Source organism: Lutra lutra, chromosome 4 (assembly GCF_902655055.1).
Source record: "Lutra lutra chromosome 4, mLutLut1.2, whole genome shotgun sequence".
NCBI lineage: Eukaryota > Metazoa > Chordata > Mammalia > Carnivora > Mustelidae > Lutra > Lutra lutra.
Genome location: NC_062281.1, coordinates 103,289,234 through 103,306,288, shown reverse-complemented (window position 1 = coordinate 103,306,288; position 17,055 = coordinate 103,289,234). Strand labels below are relative to the sequence as shown.

At 43.6% G+C, this 17,055-nt stretch overlaps 1 protein-coding gene across 1 annotated transcript; it reads right to left on the bottom strand.

Annotated features, from left to right (window-relative positions):
- Positions 1 to 5,655: 5,655 nt before the first annotated feature.
- On the bottom strand, positions 5,656 to 17,046 carry GNAT2 (G protein subunit alpha transducin 2). Its single transcript, XM_047725762.1, has 9 exons — positions 16,973 to 17,046; positions 13,902 to 14,077; positions 12,153 to 12,195; positions 11,737 to 11,878; positions 10,867 to 11,024; positions 8,823 to 8,951; positions 8,471 to 8,600; positions 6,675 to 6,828; positions 5,656 to 6,145 (listed from the first exon to the last, which is right to left on the bottom strand). Exons 2-9 carry the CDS (start codon positions 14,017 to 14,019, stop codon positions 5,955 to 5,957), a joined length of 1,065 nt encoding a protein of 354 aa, XP_047581718.1. The 5' UTR covers positions 14,020 to 14,077; positions 16,973 to 17,046; the 3' UTR covers positions 5,656 to 5,954.
- Between the last annotated feature and the right edge of the window lie 9 nt (positions 17,047 to 17,055).

Genomic DNA, 17,055 nt, shown 5'->3' with positions numbered 1-17,055 from the left:
AAGAGCGCACCAGGCTGCTTTGAGCACTGAAATTAAAAGTTGGTCTTGCTTCAACCCTCAGGATATAAAAGATTTAGGTGAGGCACCGGGGAACAAACTTCCTGGATGGTCAGGATCTTTGTTTTTTATCTTTGTTTAGTTTTTAACTACTCCCCCTCCCCCCCAGCATTTTCTCATAACTTGTATGAATTACTTCTGCTAGGAGAGCATTACTCTAGAACAAGTCAGGACAGGCTAGTTTTTTCCCGATACGATGTCAAGCTTATATACCTGGCTTGACTCAAGTCTTCTTAGGAATTAAAGCTAATCCAGAAGGTTATAATAGTAGATACCTGAAGTACAAAATTTACATATACAGATTTCCCTGGCTAAACTCTACTAAATTAAGATGTTGGAGACAGGTCCTGAGAACATTTTTTTTTTTTTTTAAGAATTTATTTATTTGACAGAGAGAGATCATAAGTAGGCAGAGAGGCAGGCAGAGAGAGAGAGAAGGAAGCAGGCTCCCTGCTGAGCAGAGAGCCCGATACGGGACTCAATCCCAGAACCTTGAGATCATGACCTGAGCCGAAGGCAGAGGCTTAAACCACTGAGCCACCCAGGTGCCCCGAGAACATGTATTTTTAAATAAACTCCTGTGTGGTTCTGATAGAGCTAACTGGGGCAACATTTGCCAATAACTGAATAGGACTTTATGTTAAAGATCAACACAAATGGGGTCCCTGGGTGGCTCAGTCAGTTAAGCATCTGACTCTTGTTTTCAGCTCAGGTTATGGTCTCAGGGTTGAGAGATCAAGCCCTGCTCAGACTCTGCTTAAGATTCTCCCTCCCTCCTTTCTGCCCCTCTAAAATGAATAAATACATTTTTTTAAAAGATCAACATAAATAGTAGACATATAACCTTAAAAGTCACTAGTAAACAACTGAGGTATTTTTTATTTGCCAATAAATAAGCAGCTTTTGTACCTTTTGTACATGACTTGGAATGCTTGTCACCAAAAAAATTAGTAAGAGAACTGTTTAGTCAAAGAATATTCCTATACTTTTGTTACAGAGTATTTAGTTTTTATACAAAATTAAGACAAAACAAGAGACTTGGAGTTTCCAAACATTTGTTTCATTTGTGTTACTGCATATATTCAGTGAAAATTGAAAGAAACATCAAAGATAAAATCCCATGATAGAGGTCTAGCTATATATATGTAATAACATGAATATTCATTTACAGTTGGTAGATAAAGAGCAAAGCTTAGCTCTAGATTATAGACTGGGAAATCCTTTTTGAGACAAGGCTGGAGAAGGATTAGGGAAGGGGAATGATTGAGGAGTCAAATAGAAAAGTCTCTGTATGCTTGCTGCTAATGTTGCCCTGAAATCTAATGGGAATCTATAAGGTAGCAGAATTAATTCAGTATTAGTAAATATGCTGCTGGGACACGCCATCTCAATGTATCAGCATCCAGATGTAAGACCTTTGACAGGCGGAATATTCTGTAAAATGTGATTTATCTCTCACCCATCCTCTACTAACCCCCTGCCTCCCACCCCCATATTCCTTTCGGTTATCCAAACATTTTTACCTAGAGGCTTGTTTAAATGTAAGGTTCCCAGCAGACATAATTCAAATCACAAGAAATTAACTGTTTTTTTAACTTTCCATTTTTGCTTATGGAGGATAAAGGTCCTGAGACCTCGAAATCTTACAGAGAGCTGTTTGTCACACCCGGCTCTGGTCTTTTCTCTGCTTCAACCAGCTATGAAGTCTTTGTCTTAAATCCTCATTTGTTACCTAAAGATAGACTAAATTATTCCTTCCAGCCATGATGTACTGTGGGTGTGATACAGTTGAAATAATATATTTAAAAGTGCTTTGTAAATGTTCTTAATGACACTCAAGACGTACTGTACTGCAAAACAAGTAATCTTTTAAGGTGATACCAGCAGATGTATTCATTGTAGCTGGTTTTCTTCTCAGCGTCACTTTTCCCATATTCGTTTTGAATGCCTGAAATGAAGTTCAATTATAAATGGCTCTAAAATTTGTTAAGCCGGGTGGAAAGAAAGGTCTTCAGTTTGTTTTGTGTTTAAATCCAGTTCTTCATTTCTGTTCATACTAGTGCTTGCTTTTCATGGCCAGAAAAGCAGAAACGTACCCTTCTGCTGTCTGCAGTGTCTGTTGGACCTCACAGAAATGTCTTCATGCTTTTACCTAGCAGGAACACCAGAGGCTGGGGCCCTGGGCCAACACTGAAGTCCTCCTGGAATCTGTGCTCCGGGGGCTGTGCCGGGTAGAGAGGGCAGTGGGAGGTAAGAGCTCTTCACCCTTCACCACCTTCTCCACCCAGCATGGCCGGCACACTTTGGTCTACGGCACATCTCCAATTGTAGAGCGGGTTTTGAATGCTGTTATTTCTTCTCCAGGGGATGGGACTACCCTGATTTGGACTGTTTGGGTACATGGAAGTGAATTTTTTATCAGAGTAGGAATTGTTACAAGTAAATGTGTCTTTTATATTGCTTTTAAGACTGGATTTTTGTGCTGCTTTTACCCATAGAACATATAAATGCACATTACCAATTATATTGTATTTTTTCCACTATTTTTTTATTGTGGTAAATCATACATAACATAAACTGTACCATCTTAATCATTTTCAAGTACATAGTTCAGTGGTCTGAAGTACATTCACTATGTGTCACAGCCATCGCCACCATCCATCTCCAGAACTTTTTTCACCGTCTCAGACTGCAGCTCTGTACCCATTAAACACTAACTCCCCATACTCCCTCTTCCCAGCCCTGGTAACCATCACTCTACTTTGTCTTTATAAATTTGACTACTATGATACTTCTTATAAGTGGAATCATACATTTGTCCTTTTGAGTTAATCATACTATATTTTTGTAGAAAAAGAAAAGCAACTGTCATCAGATTCACAAGAAGTGGAACCTAATTCACATTTGGCTTACTGACATCAGTGTCCAGCACACTGCAAGGAAACTGCATTCAGATCTCTGCCCTCTAAGGATATGAACAGATAATTAATTACACCTTCAACAAATAAAGCTATTTATATTTTTGTTTTATGCTAAATTCACATTCAGATTTGAGGCTGATTCGTATTTAGTTTGGAGATGATAGTGTTAAATAGCTATGATTTAGGATGGCGTAATTTAAAAATAACCAAGAATTGGTTGGGAGTGGGAGGAGCTTAGGGAAATAAGAAAATTGACTTTGACGTTATAGTATATGATGGGCTTTCAGTAGCATGTTGCATATAGAGAACACTGGCTTGGGATTCAGAAGACCTGTTTTGGAGTTCTAGTTCTACTTCTAGTAGTTTGATCTTGATGAAGACCTTCCACATCTCTGGGCCTCAGTTTCTTACCCATAAATTGCTAGTGAATAGTCCAGTGCCTAGACTATTTTGAAATTCCTTCTAGTTTGCTCATTTTAAGAATAAAGATCATAGTTCGTGAAAGTAGGGTTTAACTGGTTCTGACCTACCTTGTTACAAAAAAGAATTTATGAGGATGCATAAGATTCATCATTGTAGTGTAAATTTAAAATGAAGCAAAAACAAAAGATAAAGATAGTGAAGTGAGTAGAATACCAGAAGATGAGGCCCACTGGCTCTGTTTTCTTGCTGGGACTAGAGGGTTGGTTCTACATGAACATCCATAACCACGTAGACGGGTGGGCTCTTACAGTTTGGCCTATAACCCAAGCCCTGCCTGGAGTCAGAGATCAAGGAAAAGATAATGAAAGAAGCAAACAGTCTGGTACAATTTGTGGCAAGGTTGGGCTACCCTAATTGAAGATGGAATAAGTTAGATACATTAGATTTGGGGCCTGAATAGAGAAGATCTTAACCATAGTAAGTAAGGATTCTTAACCTGGGGCTTCAGGGCTTGGAAGATAGAACTGTATTCCTATCATGTTGGTTTCCCTTTTAATACTCCGAATTTGCATTTTTAAATACTCTGAGAAGAGGGCCATAAGTTTCATTGGACTGTTAGAGGGATCCATGATACAAAAAAAGAACCATAACCCCTGTATATTGAGTTAAAACAAACAGGTTAGTATAGCAGGAATATGCCATTTGGAATGTAGTCCCCGAACAGCTCTTGGATGCATGAAGGCTTGCCCAGGTTTTTTCTTTGGTGAAGTTTTTTAACCAGCAGTAGTTACTTTCCCTTATTTCTCTGGTAATTCTCTCAAGTTGATTTCATGGAATCAGAAAGACTATTAAATGAATCCAATTTTAACAGCCCCAAATTTATTCTTCAGTGTATTTCAAGCTCATATGGCTCTCTAGTATCAATATTGCTAGTAGCAGCCTAAGTGTGAATATGTGTTTCTGGCAAGGAGCAGTTTCATTTTAATTGACACTTTCTTTTATATACTAAATCTTGGATGCCAAGAGCTTTCCTCACTAGTAGTTGTAAATGCTAAATCTGTACTTGACTTCACCACCTCCTGTCAAGATAAATGCAAGCTTCGTTTCCCCTCAGAGAGGTTCAAAGAAATAATTTACTTGTTGTTCTGTATGGGGAGATGTTGTTTTCAGCCAGGCATCACATGGATTCAGCTGCAGAGATTTTCAGTGCCTAAAGCAAGATCGGCTGCTTTTTTTTGGTTCTGAAACAATAGCAGTTGAAATGGGAATTTTGGCTTTGCTTACTTTAAATTCTGTGATTGAGGGACACCTGGCTGGCTTAGTTGGTAGAGCATGCAGCTTTTCTTCTCAGGTAGAGAATGTACACTTCTCAGTGTAGAGATTGCTTAAATAAATACACTTACAAAAAAATTCTGTGACCAATAAGTGGTAGCAATAAAATCATTAGTACTCTAAGTGGGAGTGTGCTGAAGTCTTCCAAGTTTATTCAGAAAGTGTCTTGTATACCGGAGGGGCACCTGGTGGCTCAGTTGGTTAAGTGTCTGACTCTTGATCTCAGCTCAAGTCTCAATCTCAGGGTCGTGAGTTCAAACCCCACACTGGGCTCCATGCTGGGCATAGAGCCTACTTTATTTATGTATTTATTTATTTTTAAAAAACATTTTATTTATTTATTTGACAGAAATCACAAGTAGGCAGAAAGGCAGACAGAGAGGGGGAAGCAGGCTCCCCACTGAGCAGAGAACCCAATGCGGGGCTTGATCCCAGGACCCTGAGATCATGACCTGAGCTGAAGGCAGAGGCTTAACCCACTGAGCCACCCAAGCGCCCCGGAGCCTACTTTAAAAAAAAAGTGTCTTGTATACCTGAGACAGTTACAGAGATAATGGCAGTTGTTGGGGGGTGGTTGCAGAGGGATAGTCTGCTTAATAAAGATGGTTAATTTTGGACATGTGCCTTAGAAACTCCTATCTCCAATCCAGTGATTCAGATATCTGAGCTAAGCTACATAGAGTCTGTTTGTAAAAAATGGTGGTAGGTTTATTGAGGTCTTGTTTTTAATTGTTTTCTTTTGCAGAATGTAGGGAAGGTTTGCTGCTTTCCTTGGGATAGTTCATCTAAAAACTTGGTCTTGAATTTAAGTGACTGCTTTTATATAGATTTCTTTCTGTGATTCTAACCACACAGCTTTTATGCTCTTTACATTCAGTTTATGTTTGTGATCATTAGAATAACCCTGTGAAGTGGTGGAGAAATTATCTTTATTTTATAGATGAGTGACTCAGGGCTCAGAGAAATGAAATATTTATACCTTGTAGTAAAAGAACCAGTTCTGGCACCTGGGTCTCCTGACTCCGGTGTTGTGCTCTTTAAACTGCACTAGCTATCCCAATTTGAAAGGAACAGGACACAGTTGCGATCATGTATAAGTCCATCTCTAAAGGAGAATGGATTCACTCTTCATGCCGTGGTATGTTGATCTATGCTTTTCTGCTTGAAATTAGCCAAATTCCAAGCCCGTTTAGGGAATGTGTACATGAAGAGAAATGAGAATTAGAAGAGCCCGCAGTCCTTGAGGTTTTCTTTGATGATAATATCTGTAACTGCATCAAATACAAATTTGACATTCTGCGTGTCTGTAGCACAGGTCATGTGACTGTAGATTTCTTTGACATCTTTTCTCATGTTGAGGTCAAGGAACTGACTCTTGATGTAATTCCCTGCATCTTCATAAGAGTTGTTTCCTGGTTTCCCAGAAAAAATAGTGAAGAAGTGGGATAAATTAACGCTTCATAGCTGCTTACTTTTTTAGGTGACCAATTTGATCCATGAAATGTGTTGGACACCTGCAGTTGGGGACCTATTTTTAGAGGGAGGGACCTCTCCTCTATTGCACTCCAGTGTTTATCACTTGAGTTGGACAATGAAATCGAGGAGAGGGTGTCTCCACCCTTGATTTCTGGTAGGTATCATTTGAACAGTCGGCGGCTCTCCTGCATCTAACATCTGTTCTGTTCCAGGGACATCTGAATTTAAACCTGTGACTGAATACCCAAGTTTGTCAGATTAGACATACAAGGACCACTCGGATATCACAAGGCACATAAAAACTGAGTTAAAGGGATAAGGGATCATCAACCCAGGAAAGCAAAGGAGTTAGACTTAGTACTCCTTAAAGACAGGTTCCTTCGTGTCTCCTTGGTATAGGAAACCAGGCGATCACCAATCATTACCAAGAAATCGTTACCCTTGTCTCCAGCCCTTGATACTTACCATCATACTCTGGAAAACAAATGCTGAGATGGACTTTCTTGATTTTTTCCTCAAAGAGGTCCTTCTTGTTGAGAAAGAGGACAATGGAAGTAGCCGCAAAGAACTTGTGGTTACATATGCTGTTGAAGAGGTGCAGTGACTCATGCATGCGATTCTAGGAGGAGGAAACACCATCAGAGATTTCAGATTGAGCTGACGAATATATTTTCTCCTTCCTGTTCCTGTTCCCCTTGGAGAGACTAGTGCCCCAAATGTAAGAGGAAGAGCTTACTCCTTTTGGTGTGGTGGGATAGAGCCCAGATGATGTAGCTGCCCTTCTAATTGTTCTGTCATAGCTGTATAACTTGGGGCAGATTACCGAGCCTTTCTGAGTTTCAGTTTCCCTATCAGGGTTATTATGGAGGTCTGATGAGATCGTGTATGTAGTGTCCATGACAGTGGCTGACCTAGAGTTGTACAATCAATGTTATGCTGAGCTTAGGCTGCCAGGGTATTGCCAGGGACTTCGACGCCCGTAGGTGCAGTGGATACACAATTGAAGCTAGGCCTGAGTTTTCATGTGCCTGTTTGTGTCTCCAGGATGACTTTTTTTTCCCCCCTTAGGATGATTTTGATAGGCTTCTGTTAGAGAGTCCTGGATCTCAGTTTGGGCAGGAACATAATAGGGATTATTGCCTCGGTGTCAAATGGTGAGGGCTGGAGAATTTCTCAATGCCACACCACCGGCGCCTCTACCTGTTTCCTCCCCTGAGTGCCACTTTGAGAATTTGTGCCGTGTATCTGCACAGTCTAGATGTTTCCAATTCCCCAAACCAGCCTGTTTTCAGGGAGCAGATCTTTAGGATTTGAAGTATGCTGTTAGTTGGCTTGGGCTCAGTCTTTTCATCTAATGAGGAAAGAAAACAAATCTACTTTTTGTGGCCTTTTATCATTGCTAATACTCCTGCAGAACCCCTTAAAACCTCATAGACTCCAGGGTTAAAGATGGAAGAGATCTTGAAAAGCGAATTTGCACAGAAGATACTCCTAGAGCTCTCATGTGAACTTGAACTCTGCTAAGGAGAAGGGAGAAGAACTGGAGCAAGGAATAGGAGTGTAGGTGCTTTGTCTGATATCCATAAGCTGTGAGCCTCCATTAGCATTTCCATGCAGTGATATCCTCTGTCTCAAACTCCAGAGGTAACTTGCTGGGCAGACCCTGGACCTGCAGAGCCTCTTAAAATCTGCAGGCTCAAGAGACTCACCCTCAGGTAGTCTTCCAGCTGCCAGTTTAAGTGGCATGTGAGAAATCTGGTTTGCCAGTCTCTCCTTAGTCCTGTTGACAGTACATATTTAGGCTTCCAAATGAGATGAGTAGTCCAAACCCTCTATCATGTTGCACAAAGATACACATCATACATTGTCTTTCTGCTTGTTCATTTTCATCTCCTACCCTTTATTTCCATAGGCAGCCTGGGAGAGTCTTAAGTGTAACTCCCGTGCTTTACCAAGCCCATTGTGATCCCTTATCTCTTTAATTTTCAATTACTTTTGTGAGCTGTGTGATGTCCAAGTGATTCTTGGATGGCTGATCTGAGACCAAGCTCACTCCCAATAAATCTGGAGTTCTAAAGCGCTAACCTAGAGCCTGGAAAAGAGGAGGTTTTTCTAGAGTTGTTTGCCTGAGACATTGATTTGGCTGCTGGAGGACTGCTAGAGTGTCTTGAAATCATCCAGGTTGAAGAACTGGTGACGCAAAGCTTAGAGGAAGGGTCACAGGGGAACTATGAAAGCTGCTTTGTGCAAAGGCCACTTACCACTTCATCGTCTTCCACTAGCACCATATCATAGGCACTGAGGGCCGCACAGAAAATGATGCAGGTGACTCCCTCGAAGCAGTGGATCCACTTCTTTCTCTCGGATCTTTGCCCTCCCACATCAAACATCCTGAGGGAAAAAAACAGCACATGGACATGGTGTTTACCCCAGAGAGGTGGCCACTTTGGGGCCAGTTGGCAATGAGATGGGAAAGGGGGAGAAATAGGGAGGTCCTTCAGATGGGGCTTTAGTGAAGGCCAAGAAACATGTCCTTTTGCCCTTTTTTGGTATCTGAGGTGTATTTGGAACCATGTGTTGTATCTGTGGTGCCCCAGGGAACTGTGGACTTACCTGAAGTTCAAGTCTTTGACAGAAAACTTGGTCTCAATGATGCCTGTGGTTTTGACTCGGGATCGAAGCACATCTTGCTCATTAGGGAGGTAGTCAGGGGCTGTAATCCGGTCTAATTGGTTCAGGTAGCTAGGGAAAAGAGCTTGGAATTGACATAAACTTTGCACAGCCAAGGCCAAGAAAGGTAAAGGGTCTTACCCAAAGTTATACAGCTAACTTGGTGATAGAACCAGGACTATCAGAATCCATACTGTTAAACCTCAGGTTCATTCCTTCAAACTTCATGTGTCCTTACAAAAGGGAGTGTGGGTTGGGTTGAGAGGCATGCCCAGTTGAGGCAGGGGTTCTGTCGCATTTAAGTCAAGTTAGATAACATTTCCTTAAGTTTTTCATGACTACAAGGTTTTCTAGACCCTTCAGTGAGATTTGGTGGTTTAAATGGGTGCCAAAATTTCCATCAAGATTCAGGAGTAGACTAAAAGGGACTTCAGAGACATTAAGAGATGTGATTTGGTGCCTAGCATGAGACCTTATTTATATCCTGAATCAAGTTGGGAAGCAAACCTTTGAGATAACTGGGAGACTTAAATGAGCACTTACTTGGGTATTTGATGACATTAAGGAATTATTAAATACTTAGGTGTGATGATTATGTTATTTCTTTAAGTCTTTTTTTTTTTTTTTTGAGATGCATAATGAAATTTTTAGGATGTGGGAATATACGGGACTCCCTTCAGAGTGATGCAGTAGGAGGTGGAGGTGAAACAAGAGTGGCTGTGAGTTAACAGTGGAAGCCGGGTGATTCGTTACATTATTCTGCTTTCGTGTATGTTTGACAGTTATTATAAAAAATTTTAAAAGACAGGAAGAAGGCAAATACGGTGTGAGATGACAGAAGAAGTGAAGGAAAATTAACAGTGCTTACTATGTGCCGGGCATTCGCACGTTGAAATTCTCATTTAACCTCACACCTTTTAAGTTTCATACCCCATTTTACAGATAAAGGAAAAATTAAGAAGAGTTAAATGACTGGGGCCAAGGTCAAGAGACATGGTGGTGTATTGTAAAAAGCCTTCAACTTTGTGAAATAGACCTGGATTCAAATCCAGCCTTTGCTGTTTATCTATATGACTTTGGGTAAGTTAATTAACTTCTCTGAACCTCAGTTCTTCATCTGTAAATGGGACTAATACAAAGTAGTCTCTACCTCAAAGGCTTACTGTGCAGGTCAAATGAGACCGTGTACGTCATGCACCCAGCAGTGCCTGGGCCTTGGTGAGTCAGTGCTCTGTGAACAGCAAATGAGAACCGTGTTACAGAACTAGGTGACAGAACAAGGATTAAATCCAGGTCTGTTTGACTGCAAAGTTCATGCCCATCTATGATAGATTCCATGCCATTAGAGGTATGACTGATGTGTACCTTATCATTTTGGAACCAGCTTTGCAAAGTTGGTTCTTTTTAATCCCTGACCAACTTCCTTTGGTTGCCCCCGGAAGTTTCTGTGTTCTTCTGTGTCCTGGCACCCTGACATAAGATACTATGTATGGGTGAATGAGGCATTCACTTCTGGTAAGTGGCCTGAGTCTAGGTGACATTAATGTTACCAGCTAGAAAATGGCACCCTGGAAAGGCCATCATGAATCAAGTGCCTCCTGGGAGAGCCCATGGCAGAACTGCAGGTCTGTCTTCACATTCGTGGTTTTGAAAGGAGACGCTGTGTGTATGAATTGATGAGGACAGCAGTCTGAGGGCTACTAAACAGCACCTTTGTTTTGGATTCTGGGGGTCTTCAGCTCTGTAGGCTGCAGTGAGCCAGTGTAAAGCAATACAGAGTGGTGACGACTGTGGCGGCATGTCTCTAAGGGCGTCACATTCAAAGCATAGTAGAACACTGCTCATGCCTCAGCAAAACAGGTATCCAGGCTGAATTCAGTCCTTTGGACTCCAGCTTTCAGCCTGAAATTTTAGGCTGGATGTGATTTCTCCTGGAAGTCCTGGTTGCTTACACCTCATCCCACCCCATCCCCAGTCAGAGTCTTACTAAGATGCTGAATCATTGAGTTGGTACTCTGCAGCTCGGTCGAAGCAGGCTTGCACCCCACCGTCCTTCCACAACTTCCTGATGACCTCCACCAGCTCTGGAGGCATGGTGCCCTCCTCCGTGGAGTCAGCCAGGTTGTTGAGCTGTCGCCCAGTATCCTGTAAGGCAGAGACCTGGCTGAGAATGGCACAGGAGTAATGGCTTTCCAGGAGGCTCCTGGGAATACTGCTGAAAGGAGAGCATTTTGCCTTGCTACCAAAGCCCAAGATGGAGACAGCATCCAGTGAAGATGCTAAGAAAACACTAATTTTGAGTGTGCTTCGGGAATATAAAGAGTAGCAATTTATCCCATCCTGGGATGCCTGTGGGAAAACCTAGGTTCCAGGAGCTTCCTCTCTGGTGTTTCTGTCTTCTAGCCTTTGTCCAAAAGGGTACCACCACAAATGTGGGTCCTCTGCTACAGGGAGGTTGGATGTTTAAAGACCAGATTGACCGTGAAATAGACAACATGGGAGACAGGAAACCATCACCTTCTTTCAATAATTCAAATCTTGGAAAAAGCCAAAACTGGAACTAGAGATTTAGCTTATAAAAGTTCCATGGCCAGGGCAAGGAGCCCAAGGAGAACAATTTAAATGATAAAATAAGACAAAAAGGCAGAGGAAGCTGAGAGCAGATTTTTGTAATTTATTTTAAAGGTAGGGATTGCATACTTCTCCAAGACTGAAGTAAAAAGACTGGAAGCTCAGTAGATGGGATTTAGTTACATGAAACTCTTTTTTGACTCATGTTTCCTCATAGCTTGTTGGCTGCTATTTCTTCTCATTAGCCTTTCCTCCCACCCTTAACCACATATTGTTAACCACGTACCGCACAGCTTGGTTCGGCATAGTCAATACCCAGTGTGGACATGGCCCGGATGATAGCCAGGATGGACTGCAGCACATTCCCATAGATGATGGACTTATACTCCAGGCATTCCTCTGGTGTATAGCCGTCTTGATGGATGATCCTGCAAGGAGTAGACACCCAGCTCTTAGTTGGACCTGAGTAACCAGACCTAAAGGATTGGGAATCTGGAACGATTTAAAGGGTCATAAGAACCCAATCTCATGCTTATTGCTGTCCCAAAGTGGAGAGTGAGGGGGGTAAAGCATGCAGATGAGGGGCATTGGGAATCAGGTTCCTTATATCCTTTACATATGGGTTTCTTGAGGCCAAGGAGCCCTTCATCCTCCATGCCTCTTCACCCTACCTCTGTCTTCTGGGGCTTTGTTCCTACTCACTTCATCTGTTTGACGATAGTGCTCTTTCCTGACTCTCCAGCACCTGCAGGGAGAAATTCTTATGCTTCAGTTTTCCACCAGTTCTCCCCAACCCTCCAGTAGGTGGCCTGTGAGAAGTCCAAGCTAGGACTTGCTTGGGAGTCTTGTTAGGGGATAACACATAGGGATGACTGCTGCCCTCAATTTCTGCCAGCCTTGAGCTTGGGTCATTCAGTCTGGATTTAGAGCAGAGTTTCTCAGTCTCTGCACTGCTGACATTTTGGGCTGGGCAGTTCTTTTTTGTGGGGACTGTCCTGTGCATTTTAGGGTGTTTAGCAGCATTCCCGGCCACTACCCGCTAAAAGGCCAATAGCACTCTTCTCTTCCACTGTGACAACTAAAAATGTCTCAGACATTTCCCAGTGTCCGGGGGAGGTAGAGGGAGTGGTGGCAAAATCTCATTGAGAACCACTGATAGATTCAGGGGAATTCCTTTAACACATTTCTCCTCTGCCTATTTTTACTCAGGAGAGTGATCTTGGGGCAGGATTGCAGAGAGCTTTATAGCTTCACTGAAATACCATTTTTTTCATCATCATGCTTTTTCCTTTATTGGCTAAAATGTCCTAGTGTCCTCCCATTTGCACTCCGTTCCCCCTCCATATACCCTTCAAACATCTTCCCCAGTTTGCGTGGCCCTGATGGGTTAACCACCTCCCACTTAGCCTGCGCCTGTTCCCTCTAAGCTGCTTATCCTGAATGTGGAAGAAAGCTGCTTAGGCTTAAAAGATCTCTCAGTGGCCATCTCTTTCCCCTTCTGTAGCTTCTTGGGCTCCTTGGAATCTTGTTCCAGCGTACAGCGGTATGCTCACAAAACAGCTGGGGAAGGGGAAGGCCCCCATGGCCTGGGGCTCCGGTTCCCTGGCTCCTCATGGGCTTCAAAACAACCCAGCCAGCTATGTCCTGTTGCACAGATGCTGCCTGCTCTAACTTACCTCTGTCCTACTACTGGAGGTTTCCTCCCTAAGCCAGGTGTCCCAAACTTCATTGTCTTGGTTCTATTTATGGCTGTGACCAACTTCTCTGACTGACCAACAGAAGTGCTTTTCTTTTTTCAGCACAGACCTGTGATCTGCTTAGGAGCTCATTGGGTTGATAAACTTCCGATCTGGCAGGGACTCTCAAGGCAACTCCTGAACAAAAAGCTAGGAAAGGACTGCCCTAGAAAAAGATTCAGTTTCTCCTCCCTCAGGGCTCCCTGGTTCTAAAATTTATACAAATTGTGTACTGGAAGCAAGGAGAAGGAACCAGTTTACTTGGCAAGCACCAGTGGGCCTGTCCCCAGGACTACATGGCACTGATTATATGGTAGGACTTCTGAGTCCACTGTCCTCTCCTGAGTCCTTGACTCAGAGCTCTCTGACTGTAGATTGGGTAACTGTCTGCAAGCCCAGGGTTCACTGTATTTGCAAAGCTGTGCGGTATTAGATTTAGATTTGGAGATGAATGGCTCTGTCCCGGCCCTTGCACAATCCTGATTCAAGGAAGAGCAGAACAATTCCAGGGTAACTTTGGCATTCTGCATCTCCTTGGGGTGGCTGCACTCAGCCCTAGAGCCCTGATCCTCTAGCCTGAGACTGGCTGGGGAGAAGAAAAATGACCTGCCGTCCCTCCTCCCCACGGGGTGGGCTAGAAGCCACCAACCATCCAGGATAAGCAGGAAGGAGCAGTACCTTCTCCTTCCCTGGCTCAGCTTCCCATCTCGCTCACCCAGCAATAGCAGCTTGACGGTCTTGGCTTCCTTGTCAGCATCCTCCTGCAGCTTCTTTTCTAGCTCCTTGGACCTCTTGGCCAGTTCTTTGTCCTCAGCACTGGCTCCACTCCCCATCTTTCTGCTGTCTTCTCGGCTGCTGCTTCCGGCCCTTATGCTTCTTCTCTAGAGTCTCCTATATGAGATGGAAGATAAGGAAAAAGTAACTTGGGATTGAGTATCTGTTTCGTTGTAGTCCTCCTAAAAAGCTGGTCCTATAGGGGGCTAGGTGAGGGAGTGGGCTCTAGGTTTTTGTGCCCGGCCTGTCTTGGCTAAGACTCCCTACCCAGCTGGAGATCTACTTAGTCTAGGGATTGTAGCCTTTATATCTAGCAATGTGATGGGTCAAAGCCAATTAAGAGCTCAGTATGACAAAGGGCAAGGACTTGGGATTCTGTACTAGGAAAACGATCTGCGGGATTCTGGCACAGGAGGATAGGTGGCAGGTACTGAAGCTCTCTGGAATGAGATCACGGCTGCCCCATTCTTTGGGAGGGGCTGATCCCCTAAAGTCTCTTACTTCCTTGGATTCACTTGCATCTAAGTGCTAGAGATTAGAAGCATAAAAATACAGGAAACTCTGCCCATCCTGAGGCTCCAGATTGTAAGAGTCTTGGTTGTAAGGGCTTCAAGGCATCAAAGCACCCTCTCCATCATACCAGGCTGGTCCTGGCAAGGAGTTCTGTTTAGGGTGATGCCCTTTGTGGAAAGATTAGAAATGTTTCCTCCAGCTCCTCCTGTGGCTGCTGCACCAGGAAGCTATTAGCATATTGTTCTTCATGTTGGCTCATCTCTCTCTCTCTCTGCTTCTGGTACTAGTGCTTACCACTTCATACTGTGTTTTGTGTTGCACATGGGTTCCCCCTGGGCTGAATTCCTTCCCCTGGAGGTCAGGGACCAGATGTGATTCATCTTTGAATCCTTTTGACTTGGTGGTTTTTCAGTGGACCCTCAGTAAAGGTTTGGTGACCGAAGGAAGGAAAAAGGGTATGTGTAGACAGAATGGGGCTGCTTCCTGTCAACCCACTAAAGCCACCTGAGGCCACCTCACTTGGCGAGTGAGCTGTTGCTGCTGCTTAGACTGGGGGTCTGCTTCCTTGGGAAACTGGACTCTAGCCTCCGGCTTTGCAAAGGTTGGGATGGCCCTCCCTCTGGCCCTCATCCCTGCTGCCCCTTCCTGGGGAGAAATGCTAGAGTGCAGTCCCACAGTTGCCTCTCGGACCTATCAGAGACTCTCTCCATGGGTCATATTTCTTTATGCCTGTTATTTCAGTTTAATTAAATGAGTTGCTGGTGGAACCCAAAATGTGGTGCAAGGCCTAGCACAGTTCATCTGGGAGCTTCTTAGAAATGTAGGATCTCACGCCTCAACCTAGACCTTCTGATTCAGAACCAGCATTGTAACAGAATTGCAGGTGACTCTAAGGATGTTAAAATTCAGGAAGTGCTGCCCTAAAAAGTATTAGGGAACTGTTTTCCCCTCAAACCTGCCTGATTACGAGGATCATCTGAGATGCAGGTTTCTGTGTGTCATCAAATCTTAGATAGTGCTGGCTGGAAGATCACTCAGATTTCAAAGATGTTAACATATCCTGTATATTTTTAAAGGGGTGTGTTTTAGAATCATTATTTTCTGGTAATGGTGCTAATTCCAGAGCCTGAGAAACTATTTTAAAATAGCTAATATAGATGATTATCATCATGTGGCAAGTTTGGAAAAAACCTGATCTCGTTGGTCTGGAACACAATCCAGGCATGAAGATTTCCAAATTTCCCACAGGTAATTCTAATGCCAAGGACTTGAGGATTTAACTTGAGTTTGAAGGATTTAACGTGTACTTTCCTTTTAGTGTGGAAATGTGCTGCAGTGACCTGTCCACTGGGCCGGGAAAAGTGGGAGGTAGCACCTGGGGCTCCTACCTGCTCAGTGCCCTGAGCCGCTGCTGAGCATGAGCATCTTCCTCCTCCCACCGCCTTTCAGCTGCATATCTGAGTATCTGGATGAGAAGCTCTGGGCCTGGAGCCCAGACACTCAGGGCTGATGGAGAAGTAGGTAGCCGCCAAGGTGCCTTCCATAGTGATCATGTTTTCCCAATCAAAACTTGGCAAATGCTCCTTGACTTAAGAGAAAACAGGAGAGTGTCTTTGAAATTGTGACTGTCTTGGAATCTCGGCTATAAAGTTTCAGTAATTATACCTCCCTAGCCCTGCCCTAGCCTACCCACAATATTGGTAACCTACACCCAGGCCAGAGCTGTGCCGAAATCTTCTCTGTTCGGAGCAGGGGACTGCCAGGAACTGTACTAGACAAGTTGTGTGGCTCCTATCAGTTCATTCTAATGCTAACTTCAAGGTAAGTGCTCTGTCACCAGTTTACAGACCAGATAACTGTGGCTTGAGGGTTAAGTAACTTCTTCAAGGTCAGGTAAGCTTAATAAACAGATACATCAGGGGATCTTTCTACTACCCCCATATAAGCAGCCAGTAAAAGAACACTTGGACATAAAAGACAAATGCATAAGCTTGTTAACAGTCGCGATTGCATTTTGAAAAGAACCATGAACTTGTTTCACGCATAGGGAAAATGTTCGAGCTATTCCTTTTTCAGCTACCACCCCTGCAAACTTCTGTGCTGCTTCTACTTGTTTCCTAGTTTGCTGGGTTCCCATTCCCACTACTAAGCTGGTAAGGGAGCTCCTGACCCATGCCTGGCCTCTAATTGTGCTGACCCATCCTGGAGTCAGTGACCTCCTGCCTCCCGTCGTCAGCTCCTGAGCCTTTCCTGTGGCTGTTCTACTTTATTAATTTGAATTCAGTGTCCTAGTGGAGTACGTAAAGCATGTAGGTGCTATTCGCATTTAGAAGCACAGAAAGATGATCCTCACCTTAATAAACAAGCTAGAATCAGCTAGAGTTCAGGAGTCCTGGATCACAGCCTGATAACCAAATGAGTGGAAGAAGACTCACCATTTCCCACCAAGTTTTGTCCTCTGTTTCCTGGGCTAAGGGGAAATCTCAGGATCTGTCTTACCCTCAGTGGTGGGGACTGTGGGTAAAGTCTTGTCCTGGCTGGGCTTGGGGGCACATGAATGAGGAACTGCCTTCAGGACCTTC